Source organism: Somniosus microcephalus, chromosome 13 (assembly GCF_052327205.1).
Source record: "Somniosus microcephalus isolate GS21.2 chromosome 13, FLI_Smic_1.0, whole genome shotgun sequence".
Taxonomy (NCBI): domain Eukaryota; kingdom Metazoa; phylum Chordata; class Chondrichthyes; order Squaliformes; family Somniosidae; genus Somniosus; species Somniosus microcephalus.
In genome coordinates, this window is record NC_140999.1 from 109,895,562 (window position 1) to 109,908,604 (window position 13,043).

General features: G+C 46.0%; 1 protein-coding gene across 1 annotated transcript in view; it reads left to right on the forward strand.

The window, feature by feature from the left end:
- Positions 1-8,363: 8,363 nt before the first annotated feature.
- gnas (GNAS complex locus) overlaps positions 8,364-13,043 on the forward strand; it is a 447,325-nt gene continuing 442,645 nt past the window's right edge. The window contains exon 1 of the mRNA XM_086005197.1: positions 8,364-8,857. Coding sequence (XP_085861323.1) covers positions 8,581-8,857 — 277 coding nt within the window. The 5' untranslated portion in view covers positions 8,364-8,580. The remainder of the gene's footprint in view (positions 8,858-13,043) is intronic.

Below are 13,043 nucleotides of genomic sequence, written 5' to 3' on the forward strand. Positions count from 1 at the left end.
TGGCCACAATACGAGATCTGTTTTCTAAAAAACTCGCATTTGGGGTGGTTAGCTCGGAGCCCATATTCCTGCAATCTAGTGAGCACCTGCTCCAGGTTGGCAAGGTGATCACTGTCATTTTCGCCCGTGACCGGGATGTCGTCCAAATAACACTGGGTTCCTGGGATCCCTTGCAGGACTTGTTCCATTGCCCTCTGCCAAATAGCCGGAGCTGATGCTACCCCGAATACCAGTCGGTTGTATTGGTAGAGACCTTTATGGGTGTTGATTGTGAGGTATTTTTTTGATGCTTCTTCCACCTCCATTTGCAGATACGCCTGGGCCAGATCAATCTTAGTGAAGCGTTTCCCTCCAGATAGCGAGGTGAAAATATCTTCAATCCGCGGAAGTGGATATTGTACGGTGTGAAGGACCGGGTTCACTGTTACCTTAAAGTCCCCACAGATGCAAACCTTCCTTGGTTCCCCAGGCGTGCTGCTCAATTACTTTTTCATCACAGGGACGATGGGTGTAGCCCACTCGCTCCAGTCTACCTTGGACAGTACACCTGAACGTTCCAGACTCTCCAGCTCTGCTTCGATGGCTGGGCGGATCGCATAAGGTACAGGTCTGGCCTTAAAAAATTTTGGGCTTGCGTTTTTTTCAATTTTAATCATCGCTGTCATGCCTTTTAGTGTTCCGAGTCCTTGCTGGAACACTTCTTTCGCGTCAGTTAGGATCTTTGACAGTCGCCCAGGTGTGACGTCGTCATCCTTTTTGTCAGCCACAGTCAGTGCCTGTATGGAATGCCAATCCAGTTGTATTTTCCGGATCCATTCACGTCCCAGTAATGGTGGTCCTCCATCTTGCAATACATACAGGTCTAGTTTTGGTGTTTCCTTACCGTTATATATAACGGTCACCCTTATTTTTCCTTTGGGGTAGACTTTTTGCCCCGTGTACGTCTTCAAAATAATTTTTGTGTCTCTCAAGGGTATGTGTGAGAATAGCCGCTCGTAGTCCCATCGGTTTATGACTGTTAAGGCTGATCCTGTGTCCAATTCCATCTTTACCTGGACTCCTGCTATCTTGAGAGTGACCCAAATGGTTCGGTGATCCTCCGTTGTGATCACATTATGTAGTTTCAGACAACTCAGTTCCCTGCTTTCGGAGTCGTTATCACTCTTTTGTTCGTCTGAACTATTCTCCGTTATCTTATGTACCTTCTTGTACTTTCCTTTGGTCGGTTTCTTATTGCTGGTTTTCTTTCCCGACCTGCAGACTCGTGCTATGTCTCCTACTTTTCCACACTGTCTGCACACTTTGTCTTTGAACCAGCAATCATTCTGGCCGTGTGTTGTTCTGCCGCAGCGATAGCACTTCTCTGTTCCATATGACATTTCGTTTGTGCCATATTCTTGCAGTCTCTGTTGTATCTCTGCAGCGCCCCGTGCTGCTGCTTCATATGATACCGCAATGCTGAAAGCCTTTTCCAGCGTAAGGTCCTTTTCAGATAAAAGCCGTTTCTGGGTTCCTTCACTTTGAAGCCCACACACAAACTTGTCCCTTAAGGTATCTGCCAGTCCCGCTCCAAGCTGGCAGTGTTTCGATAGTTTGCGCAGTTCTGTTAAATAATCAGCATTGCTTTCATCATTATGCTGGTTCCATTTGTGAAACTTGAATCTTTCTGCTATCAGCAGCGGTGTGGGGTTTAAATATTCCTTTAGTATCGTTACTATGTCTTCAAAACTCTTTTCCATGGGCTTCGTTGGGGTTACTAGATTTCGTAATAAACCATACGTCTTTGCACCCATTAAATTTAACAATACCGACGCTTTCTTGTCATCTGACACCTCATTTGCCTCGCAGTGCACCTCTATTCGTTCGACATATGTAGTCCAATCTTCGACTTCATTGTCAAATGCGGTGATACTGCCACTCTTCGGCATTTTGGGTGTGGTTTAAAATGGCATCTCCCAATGGCTTAAAATGGCGTCTCCCGCACTTTCCTTCCTCCCCCGCTGCTGCCGACGCCGCTCCCAGCGGTTCTCGTGGCAATGGCGGCGCCCTGTAGGTTTTGCGCGTTTCTCACTCTCCCTCTCTCTGACGCTGCTCGGCCCCTGAACACCGGCTGCGCCCTGTGCGCTCTGCCCTCCCTCTCTCTCCCCCGTCGATGCTGCTCAGCCCTTTGCTGTGCCGCTCGGTCGGGCTCTAGCCCGCCGCTGTCCGGGAAGGGTCTGCGCACTACCTGTTGCCAGCCCGTTTCGCTGGACCACCTCGACTGGAAAGCAAGCCTGGCTCTCGACAGCCTCCCCTGCAATTCTCGAGTCTCTGCTGGATGACTGGGCGGTTGCCCGTGGTCGACGCCCGAGTCTCTGGCCTTGACCTCCAATCCACTGATCTCCAGGAACGAATCCCCGGGAGGTGATGCAGAGTTGCAGGTAGGTTCGAACCTGCCTCGTCGCCAATGTTACGTCCGTGTATAAGAAGACACAGGCTGCGGAGAACGGTACAACAGGTGTTTACTCAACGTGGCTCAGACTGCAACTGATCTGTGCAGATTACTACTCAGTGTTATATACAGGTGTGGTCACTGCCGGTACTGCAGTATACATGAGCTGTAAAACATAGTTCCCCCCCCTTAAAGGTACATACATTACAGAGGAGGCCCAGGATCGCAATTCCATGGGGGCCCATAGCTCAATGGCTGGCGCGCAAGGTAAGTGCAGGTCGGAGGCTTGCACCCGTGGGAAGTCTCCGACCCGAATTTCTGGGCCACAATGTCAGTTTCCATATGTACACTCTACCTCACCACTACTTCTCTCAACCTCTCCACTGTCTCTAAATTGTCACACTGCTTTTCCAACATCCAGTACCGGATGAGCAGAAATTTCTTCCAATTAAATATTGGGAAGACCGAAGCCGTTGTCTTCAGTCCCCACCACAAACTCCATTTCCTAGCCACTGACTCCAGCGTCTCCCTGGCAATTGTCTGATGCTGAACCAGACAGTTCGCAACCTTGGTGTCGTATTTGACCCTGATAGGAACTGCCGACCACATATCCGCTCCATCATTAAGACCACCTAGTTCTATCTCCATAACATTGACCAACTCTGCCTCCGCCTCAGCTCATCTGCTGCTGAAACTCTCATCCATGCCTTTGTTACCTCTAGACTTGACTATTCCAACACACTCCTGGCCGGCCTCCCATCTTCCACCATCCATAAATTTGAGGTCATCCAAAACTCTGCTGCCTGTGTTCTAACTAGCACCAAGTCCTGTTCACCCGTCACCTCTGTGCTTGCTAAACTACACTGGCTCCTGGTTAAGCAACGCCTCGATTTAAAAATTCGCAATCTTGTTTTCAAAATCCTCCATGGCCTCCTCCAACCCTACGACCCTCCAAGATCTCTGTGCTCCTCCAATTCTGGCCTCTTGAGCATCACTGATTTTAATCGCTCCACCATTGGCAGCCGTGCCTTCAGCTGCCTAGGCCCTATGCTCTGGAATTCCCTCCCTAAACCTCGCCGCCTCTTTCCTCCTTCAATACGTTCCTTAAAACCTACCTTTTTGACCAAGCCCCCTAATATCTCCTTATGTGGCTTAGTGTCAAATTTTGTTTGATAACACTGGTGTGAAGAGCCTTGGGACGTTTTACTACATTTAAGGTGCTATATAAATACAAGTTTTTGCTGTAAACAAAATTAAAAATGTCACAATAACAGGATTAAATTTATCCATTAAATTCCCTTTTGTGCTTTTTAATATATTCACTAATGTTTCTACTTGAAGGCTTTAGCCTCTCCCAAAAGCCTAGGTTGGATTTAATATTTTTTTTGCTCAGAGCTGAGGCTCTGTGAGCTGAATCTGGATTGTGCAATCTGAGCATGTGCAGAATGTGCACTGCACCTAATTTCCCAGGATGCACCTGTGCTGTTCAGTCCGCTGGACTGATGAGATATTTTTCCTTAGCTCATAGAACTCTCTGTCTGGTAGCTTTTCTTCAAATAATTTTGTAAAACAAGTTGTCCAATTTCAAAAGCAGAAGGTATGTGTGTGAATGTAAGAGGGGGAGAAGACAATGTTCTGATATACCTATTGTAGCTTTTGTTTTGTGTCTATATATTTTAAAAAGTGTATTAAACTGAGGGAGTGAGAGAGACGAATCAGAGAGAGAATTTTTCTTCGTTTACTGTTGCTTCAATTATCAAAAGAAAAAGGTGCATATTGAAGCCAACTAATTATTTCTACCTGTGTTTTGCTGGCAAATGATAAATATTTAGACCTGGGCTGTGAAATAAAGATCCTAATTTCTAACATCCATGAGTCAGAAAGAAAGACACAAATAGAAAGAAGGCCAGGCACACAGTTCCTTTACTCATTCTAATTTAATTTCTTTAAAAAAAAACAAGTTGAGTTATGAAAGCAAACAAAGCATCTTCATGGGAAACAAATAGGAAGGGAGAGTAAGAGGGCAGGAGGGGAACTGTTTTGAGGGTGAGCTGGCCTCTTGCCGTCTCACTACCCACCCTTGAGGGAGTAGGTAGGAGAGTAGATGGAGGCTTAAAGGTGAGATGAGTGGCAGTGGAGCAAAGGGGAGTGGAAAATACAGGAGTTCAGTGGGTATTTCAAAGGGGAAGAGGTACGGCCAGTGATAGGATTAAGGGGTTGATAGGAAGGAGAAATGGGTAGTGGAACAGTGAAGGGATAGGGACACAATGGGAGCAAGAGGGAAGCAGATAGGAAGGGAGATTAAGAGGGTAAAAGGAAAACTATTTAAGGGTGAGGGGGTTTATTTCGAAGAAGAGCAGGGGAGTTCTGGCCAATATGAATCCCTCAACCAACAGCACTAAAAAGAAAATGATCTGTTCGTTTTCACATGAAGTATTTTCAAATGTGTAACACCAATATACTCTAACAGTGACGACACTTCAAAAGTATTGTCATTGGCTGTAAAGCGCTTTGGGATGGCCTGAGGTCATGAAAGGCACTATAGAAATGCAAGTCTTTCTTTCGTTCTTTCTTTAACTATTAAATAGCATCTCTTGTATATCACAGTGTGACATCTTTACACTAAAAATAACCAGCACAGCACCACCTAACAGGAACTAACAGGAACTGTAGGCACTTATTGTAAGTTTTCAATGAAACACCCCATTCAAGGTACTACCTTTAATATAGATTGATAGATACTAGTGGATCTCCCCTGGTGTTGTCCATGGTCAGTCAGATAATTCACTGTTTTATATATTGCATTGTTTTGCTAAACATAAGAACAGAAGAAATAGGAGCAGGAGTAGGCCATTCGACCCCTCAAGCCTGCTCCGCCATTCAATAAGATCATGACTGATCTTCTACCTCAACTGCACTTTCCTGCACTATACCCATATCCCTTAATATCAAAAAATCTATTGATCTCTGACTTGAATATATTCAATGACTGAGCCTTCACAGCCCTCTGGGGTAGAGAATTCCAAAGATTCACCACCCGCTCAGTGAAGAATTTTCTCCTCATCTCAGTCCTAAATAGCCGACCCCTTATTCTGAGACTCTGGTTCTAGGCTCCCCAGTCAGGGGAAACATCCTCCCTGCATCTACCCTGTCAAGCCCTGTAAGAATGTTATGTTTCAATGAGATCACCTCTCATTCTTCTAAACTCTAGAGAATATAGGCCTAGTCTACTCAATCTCTCCTCATAGGACAATCCCCCCATCCCAGGAATCAGTCTGGTGAACCTTTGTTGCACTCCCTCTATGGCAAGTATATTGTTCCTTGGGTAAGGGGAACAAAACTGTACACAATACTCCAGATGTGGTCTCACCAGGGCCCTATACAATTGCAGTAAAACATCTTTACTCTTATACTCAATTCCTCTTGTAATAAAGGCCAACATACCATTTGCTTTCTTAATTGCTTGCTGTACCTTCATGTTAACTTTCAGTGATTCATGTACAAGGGCACCCAGGTTCCTCTGAACACCAACATTTTCCAATCTCTCACCATTTAAAAAATACTCTGCTTTTCTATTTTTCCTACCAAAGTGGATAACTTCACATTTCTCCACATTATATTCCATTTGCCATATTCTTACCCACTCACTTCGCCTATCTATATCCCCTTGAAGCCTCTTTGCATCCTCCTCACAACTTATATTCCCACCTAGCTTTGTATCATCAGCAAACTTGGATATATTACATTTGGTCCCCTCATCCAAATCATTGATATAGATTGTGAATAGCTGAGGCCCAAGCACTGATCCTTGCGGTACCCCACTAGTTACAGCCTGCCAACCCGAAAATGACCCATTTATTCCTACTCTTTGTTTTCTGTCCGTTAACCAGTCCTCGATCCATGCTAGCATATTACCCCCAATCCCATGAGCCCTAATTTTGTTTAATAACCTCGCGTGGCACCTTATCGAATGCCTTCTGAAAATCCAAATACACCACATCCACTGGTTTGCCCTTATCTATTCTGCTGGTTACATCCTCAAAAAACTGCAACAGATTCGTCAAACTCGATTTCCCTTTCATAAATCTGTGTTGACTCTGCCCAATCCTATTATTATTTTCTAAGTGCCCTGTTACCACATCCTTAACAATCGATTCTAGCATTTTCCCTGATATTGATGTCCGGCTAACTGGTCTGTAGTTCCCTGTTTTCTTTCTCCCTCCTTTCTTAAATAGTGGGGTTACATTTGCAGCTGTAGCCCGTGAAGTTCAATTGTTAAGGTTGGGGTCAACTAGATTTTACTGTTTGGTCAGGGGATTTTGGAGGGGGGGGGCGTAAAGTTTCCGCTTTGGGTGCAATTGGGAAATTGCACCAAAATGCACTTGAAATTACGCTGGTTATGTTACACTTCAGGTCTCTGCTAATCGCAAATGTAAAATCTTCCATGAACCAGTGCAATAAGGCATTAAAAAGTTTTCCTTGATGTATTTAAGAGCGGTAACCTGGTGCAGTTTTACTAATACTGCTGAAAATGGGTTTATCACCAAAAATAAGCATTTTTATTGAGGGTGTCCAGTCCTCCACCTCTGAGTAACCTGATTTTAAAATCACTGAAAATTAGTTTAAAAAAACTATACTGAACCATCTAATAGTTTCATTGGTGTACACTAACTGGTCAGTTTCTCAGTAATTTAAATATTTTTTGGTGTGGAGATGCCGGAGTTGGACTGGGGTGGACAAATGTAAGAAGTCACACAACACCAGGTTATAGTCCAACAGCTTTATTTGAAATCACAAGCTTTCGGAGCGCTGCTCTTTTTTTACATGAAATTTTTAAAAATGTGCCCACTAGGGCCTGTGCGCCTAATAAAATGAGCGCAATCAGAAGAGCCTCCCTGAACCAGCGCAGTCGGCAGAACCTCGCAATTTCCACTCGGGGGCGTGGCCAGGTTTGTGGGCGGGGTCTGGTTCCAGTGAATTGAATCTTGAACCAGCGAAAAAAATTGCGGAAAACACGAACACAAGCGGTTTTTGGGCATAACTCACTTACGTTTTAAATTCCCCGATCGTTTGCGTTGTTTCGGCCGATTCCGCCCAGATTGTACTGGAATCTGGGCGCAAAACTAGCGGAAACTTCAGTCTATGCGACCCAGTTTCAGGTTACGGATCAAAGGCTCCCAGCAATTGAAGTTGGTTTTGGGTCTTCAACAAATTGTGATCCTCCTCCCCTCTGGAGTGTGATATCTGGATGCATTACTACTGTTTATAATTTTTTTTAAACAATTAAGATTTATAATGGAATGTATTTGCTTTATGGTGAGCCAGGCAATAAAATAGGTCAACTTTCTTTTAAACTACAAGGATTAAGGTTGGGCAGGTGTTTTAGAAAGGCCATTGGGATTTGTACAGTGTAACCGAAGTCCCCTTGAGGGGGTGGGGGTGAAAAGTTGATTTGGAGAAGAGGCGATTTAGCGCCAGTCAGTTACGGTAATGTGTGTGTTTTTTTTAATAGTTCATTTCCTGATCACGTGGCACTGAGGGCACTGTTATCTTTCTGCATGTTCTAAAAAAAATAGCCAAAAGGGGCAGAAAGTGTGTGTGTGTTTGTAGAGGAATCAAGGCCAGGGATTTGGGCCGTTCCTTTGGTGTAGGGAAGCGACACAGAGAAAGAGAGGGGGAAGGAAGGGGAGAGAGAGAGAGAGGGTGAAGGAAGGAAGGGGGGAGGGAGAGAGAGAGAGCATAAGAAGAGGAAGGAGGGAGAGGGGAAGGAAAGAAAGAGAGGAAGGGGAGAGGGGGAGAGTAGAAGGGAGGAGAGAGAGAGAGAGAGAGGAAGGGGAGAGGGGAAGAAAGCAAAGAAAGAGAGGGAGAGGAGAAGGAAGGGTTGAGGAGAGGGGAGGAGAAAGAGGAGAGAAGGAGGGAAGAGGGGAGGAGAGAAGGAGGGAAGAGGGGAGGAGAGAAGGAGGGAAGAGGGGAGGAGAGAAGGAGGGAGCTGGGCTTCTCCTCTCTCTGGGCTGTCTGCTCCCTGCTGGATTATGGTGATTCTCTGCGGCTGAAGTTGCCCTTGGTTGAGTTGCCATCGCTAGGAGCCGCCGAGCCCGGCCCGGGCTAAGGGAGGGATTGTATCCGTTCTTTGGCTACAGTATTTCATCATGGGGACGTGTTACAGCCTCCGATCGCGACTCCTCGGTCCTCACGCCGCCTCCACCATCGCTTACTCGGGGGGCCGGACGGCCAATGCCAGCGCCGCCGGCGGAGGGGAAGGGGAAGCCGGCCAACACGAGCATCCAGACGGCCAGTTGAGAGAGCGGCTCCGGGCCGAGGAGAAAGCCCGGCTCAAAGCCGACAAGAAACGCAGCCGGAGCATCGACAAGAGCCTGAAGGCGGAGAAACGCGAGTACAAGCAGACACACCGGCTGCTGCTCCTCGGTGAGTCTCCCCAGCCTTCTTGTCCTTCTCAATTTGTTCTTTAGTGATTTCCACCCCCTTCCCTAAATAAACACCAGGTTGTAACATTTTATACCCCCAGTTCTTGTTTTGTTGTTTAAAGGCAGCTTTGCAAAATCCAGGGACTGTCACAGATCTTCAATCCAGTTATCGGGCCAAAAATAAAAAGTCGAGATGAACTTTAAACTGGCACTGTCATGGCCTTGAAAGAGGTGACTGGCTTATGGAGCCAATACTGTGAACACCAGTTAATGTACTTAAAAGTTTACTAAGTTTTTATTTTTAAGTTAGGGCTATAATCTTCTAGAAGACAGTTGATCGTTGTGAGAACAGATTTATTTCTTTGCTCTTTTTGGGTAGAGGGTGGTTGGAAGAAAGGGACTTCTTTAAGTGGGGCCTGACTGTCAAATACAGGTGATACAAAGTCCTGACTCTCCAGGCCAGCCTCCCATCTTGCACCCTCCATAAACTTGAGGTCATCCAAAACTCTGCTACCCGTGTCCTAACTCGCACCAAGTCCCACTCACCCATCGCCCCTGTGCTCGCTGACCGACATTGGCTCCCGGTTAAGCAACACCTCGATTTCAAAATTCTCATCCTTGTTTTCAAATCTATCCATGGCCTCGCCCCTCCCTATCTCTGCAACTTCTTCCAGCCATACAAGCCTCTGAGAACACTGCATTCTTCCAACTCTGGCCTCTCGTCGTTACCTCACTTACTTCACCCCACCACTGCTGGCAGTGCCTTCAGCTGTCTAGGCCCTAAATGCAGGAAGTCCTTCCCTAAACCTCTCAACTCTCCTTAAAATCAACCTCTCTGACCAACTTTTGGTCACCTGACCTAATGTCATCTCCTTTGGCTCGGTATCGATTATTGTCTGATTACGCGCCAGTGAAGCGCCTTGGGACATTTTACAACCTTGAAGGGGCTGTACAAATGTAAGTTGTTGTTATGTTGTGTCCTGTCATGTGCAAAGGTTGTTAAATCACCCAGCTCCACCTCTCCAATACCTCTCTCGACTCCGCCACTGCCTCTGTGTTGTCAGACTTTGTCCGACAGCCAGTCCTGGATGAGCTACAATTTTCTCCAGCTAAACGTTGTGAAGACTGAAGCCCGCCATCACCTTTGGCACCTGCCATGAAGCCCGTACTCTTGCCATTGACTCTATTCCCCCTCCCCAGGCACTGTCTCAGGCCGAACCAGACTGTTTGCAACCTTGATGTCCTATTTGACCTAGAGCTAAACTTCAGTCGCAATAGCATCATCATCACAAAGATTACCTACTTCCACTTCTGTAATATCATCCACCTCTGCCCCTACCTCAGCACATCTGTGGCTGAAACCCACATCCGTGGCTTTGTCACCTTCAGACTATTCCAGTGCTCTCCTAACTGGCATTGTCCATAAACTTCTGTTCATTCAAAACTCTGTTGCCTTTATTCTATGATGCACCAAGTCCCATTCGCCAATCGCCTCTATCTTCGCTGACCTACATTGGCTCCTAGTGTCCCAATGCCTCAAATTTAAAATTCTCATCTTTGCATTTAAATACCTCCATTGCCTCGCCTTTCCCTCCTCCAGCCCCCCCCCCCCAACTGTACCCTTCTATGATTTATGTACACCTCATTGCCCCCCACCATGCCACATTTTGCCCCACCATTGGCGGCTGTGCCTTCAGCTGTCGAAACCCAAAGTTCAGGAATTGACTCCATAAATTTCTCCACCTGCCTCTCTTCCTTTAAGACCCTCTTGAAAGACCACCTTTTGGACCAAGCTTTTGGTCACTCCTGATGTTGCCTCCTTTAACTTGGCATCTCTTTTTTGATTACGTCTCAGTGAAGTGCCTTGGGATGTTTTTGTTGTCGGAAAGGCGCTAATATAAATGCAAGTTGTTGTATTGCTCAGGGATTTGAGTGGCATTCTACTTTTACAACACTGACTACTATTAGTTTATACATACATATAACAAACAATGTTCCTGTTATGAACCTTATAATCCATGAAGAAAGACTTATGAAATAACACTGAATGGCCAGCTGGTGGCGCCGTCCAAGGAGTATAAATACTCGGGCATGGGCCCAGCTTTCCCAGGACATTTTGTAAACAGGAACTAGTGAAAGATATAGACCTCCATGTTTTGAAACAAGTTGATTAAAGCCTTGCTTTATACTCAAACCAAGTGCTTAGTGAGTTGTATTACGTCAATTTAATCAACTTGATATCGACTCCACGCTCTGAGTGATTTCGGGAACAGCCAGCTACGACTTCAACTGCAGAAGGGAACTCTGGCGTAGAAATCAATCCATCATGGACAAACTACTCAGACCCGCCCGGCTTGACCTGGACCCAAATTCACCTACAACTGCTAAGGTATGGAAACACTGGTATCGTACCTTCAGCAACTTCCTCAGGGTGTGTGCTGAGAATGTTCCTGATAAATTAGAGATACTTGCCAATTATGTATCTCCTCATGTGTTTGACTATATCGAAGACTGTGTAGACTATGATTCCGCTATCCTAATATTACAGTGACTATATGTTAAGGCCCCAAACAAAATTTTTGCTCAGCATCTATTGGCCACAACTCGACAACAACTCGGGGAAATCACTTGACGAATTCCTTCAAAAGCTTCGCAGGCTCAGCAAGGATTGTAACCTTAAAGCTGTCACAGCTGAGCAGTACCAGAAGGAGCTAATTCACGATTCCTTTATTAATGGAATTACGTCTCCTTTCATATGCCAGCATCTATTGGAGAATAAAACCCTCGAGTTACAGGCTGCCTGTGACCAGGCGTGTTCCCTGGACTTAGCAAAGAAAAATGCAGATACCTATCTTTTACCTCGTGCACTGGCTGCTGCTATCACTTTTAATGACTCCTTCGATAGGTCTTGGGCGGAGGCCCTCACTGATGATGACTAACTTAGCGGATGACAACCCTACCCTAGAAGCCTTCACTGATGACGACCCTGCCCTAGCGCCATCTTGGCAATCTGGAAGGAAGTGTTTCTTCTGTGGAGGTGCGTTCCATTATAGGAAATTTTGCCCTGCTCGTAACGCAACCTGCAATCATTGCAGCAAGAAAGGTCACTTTTCTAAGGTATGCCAGTCAAGAGCCACTGTTAGTAAGAAAGGCCCCTTTTCTAAGGTATACCGGTCGAGAGCTCCTGTTAGTTTTTCAGCTACTATCTATAAAACTGCTCCTCCCCCAAGAGCCACTACTAAGGTTATAGCTGTTATCTATGAAACTGCTCCTCCCCCAAGAACCACTACTAAGGTTACAGCTGTCGAGGGTAAAATTGCCCCTCCTCCCATCACAGCTGTTTTTTCCCAAAGTCTGTCCCATGCAGCCACAAAGGTTTCGGTAAATGGACACATTCTGAGCGCACTAATCGACTCGTGCAGCTCTGACAGCTTCATTAGTGAGCGGGCTGTCAGTAAGTTAAAACTGCGTATTTACCCCTCGGACAGGGAAATTGCAATGGCTCTGACGACACTGACCACCAATTCTTCTGGCTTTTGCCTTGTTGACCTTATTCTCAATGGCCGCACTTATTTCTCCACCCGGCTCGGGGTGCTCAAAAACCTATGCAGTGATGTGCTCCTGGGACAGATTTTCCAGAAACAACACAAAAGACTCACTTTCGAGTTTGGAGGGTCAAAGCCGGAGCTTACTATTTTCAAAGTACCGTTTTGTGTGCTTTCGGCGGCTTCCCTCGACGAGCCCTCCTTGTTTGCCAATCTTTCCCCCCGATGTAAGCCCATAGCCACTAAATCACGACGTTTCAGCCAAGATGATCGATCCTTTATCGAGGTGGAAATCTCTCACCTTCTAGCTGATGGTATCATTGAGCCATGTTCATCTCCCTGGCGGGCTCAAGTCGTCATTGTTAAAAATCCTCTGAAGCAACACAAGAAACGTCTTTGCATCGATTACTCGCAAACTATTAACCAGTATACCAACCTGGATGCCTACCCACTACCACGCATCGATGACATGGTCAATAACCTTGCCAGCTACAAGGTATTTTCAACTTTTGATTTAAAGAGCGCATACCATCAAGTACCGTTAAAGGACTCTGACAAAAAGTATATGGCCTTTGAGGCCAATGGTCGGCTTTACCAGTTTTGTCGCCTTCCATTTGGGGTCACCAATGGGGTGGCCGTCTT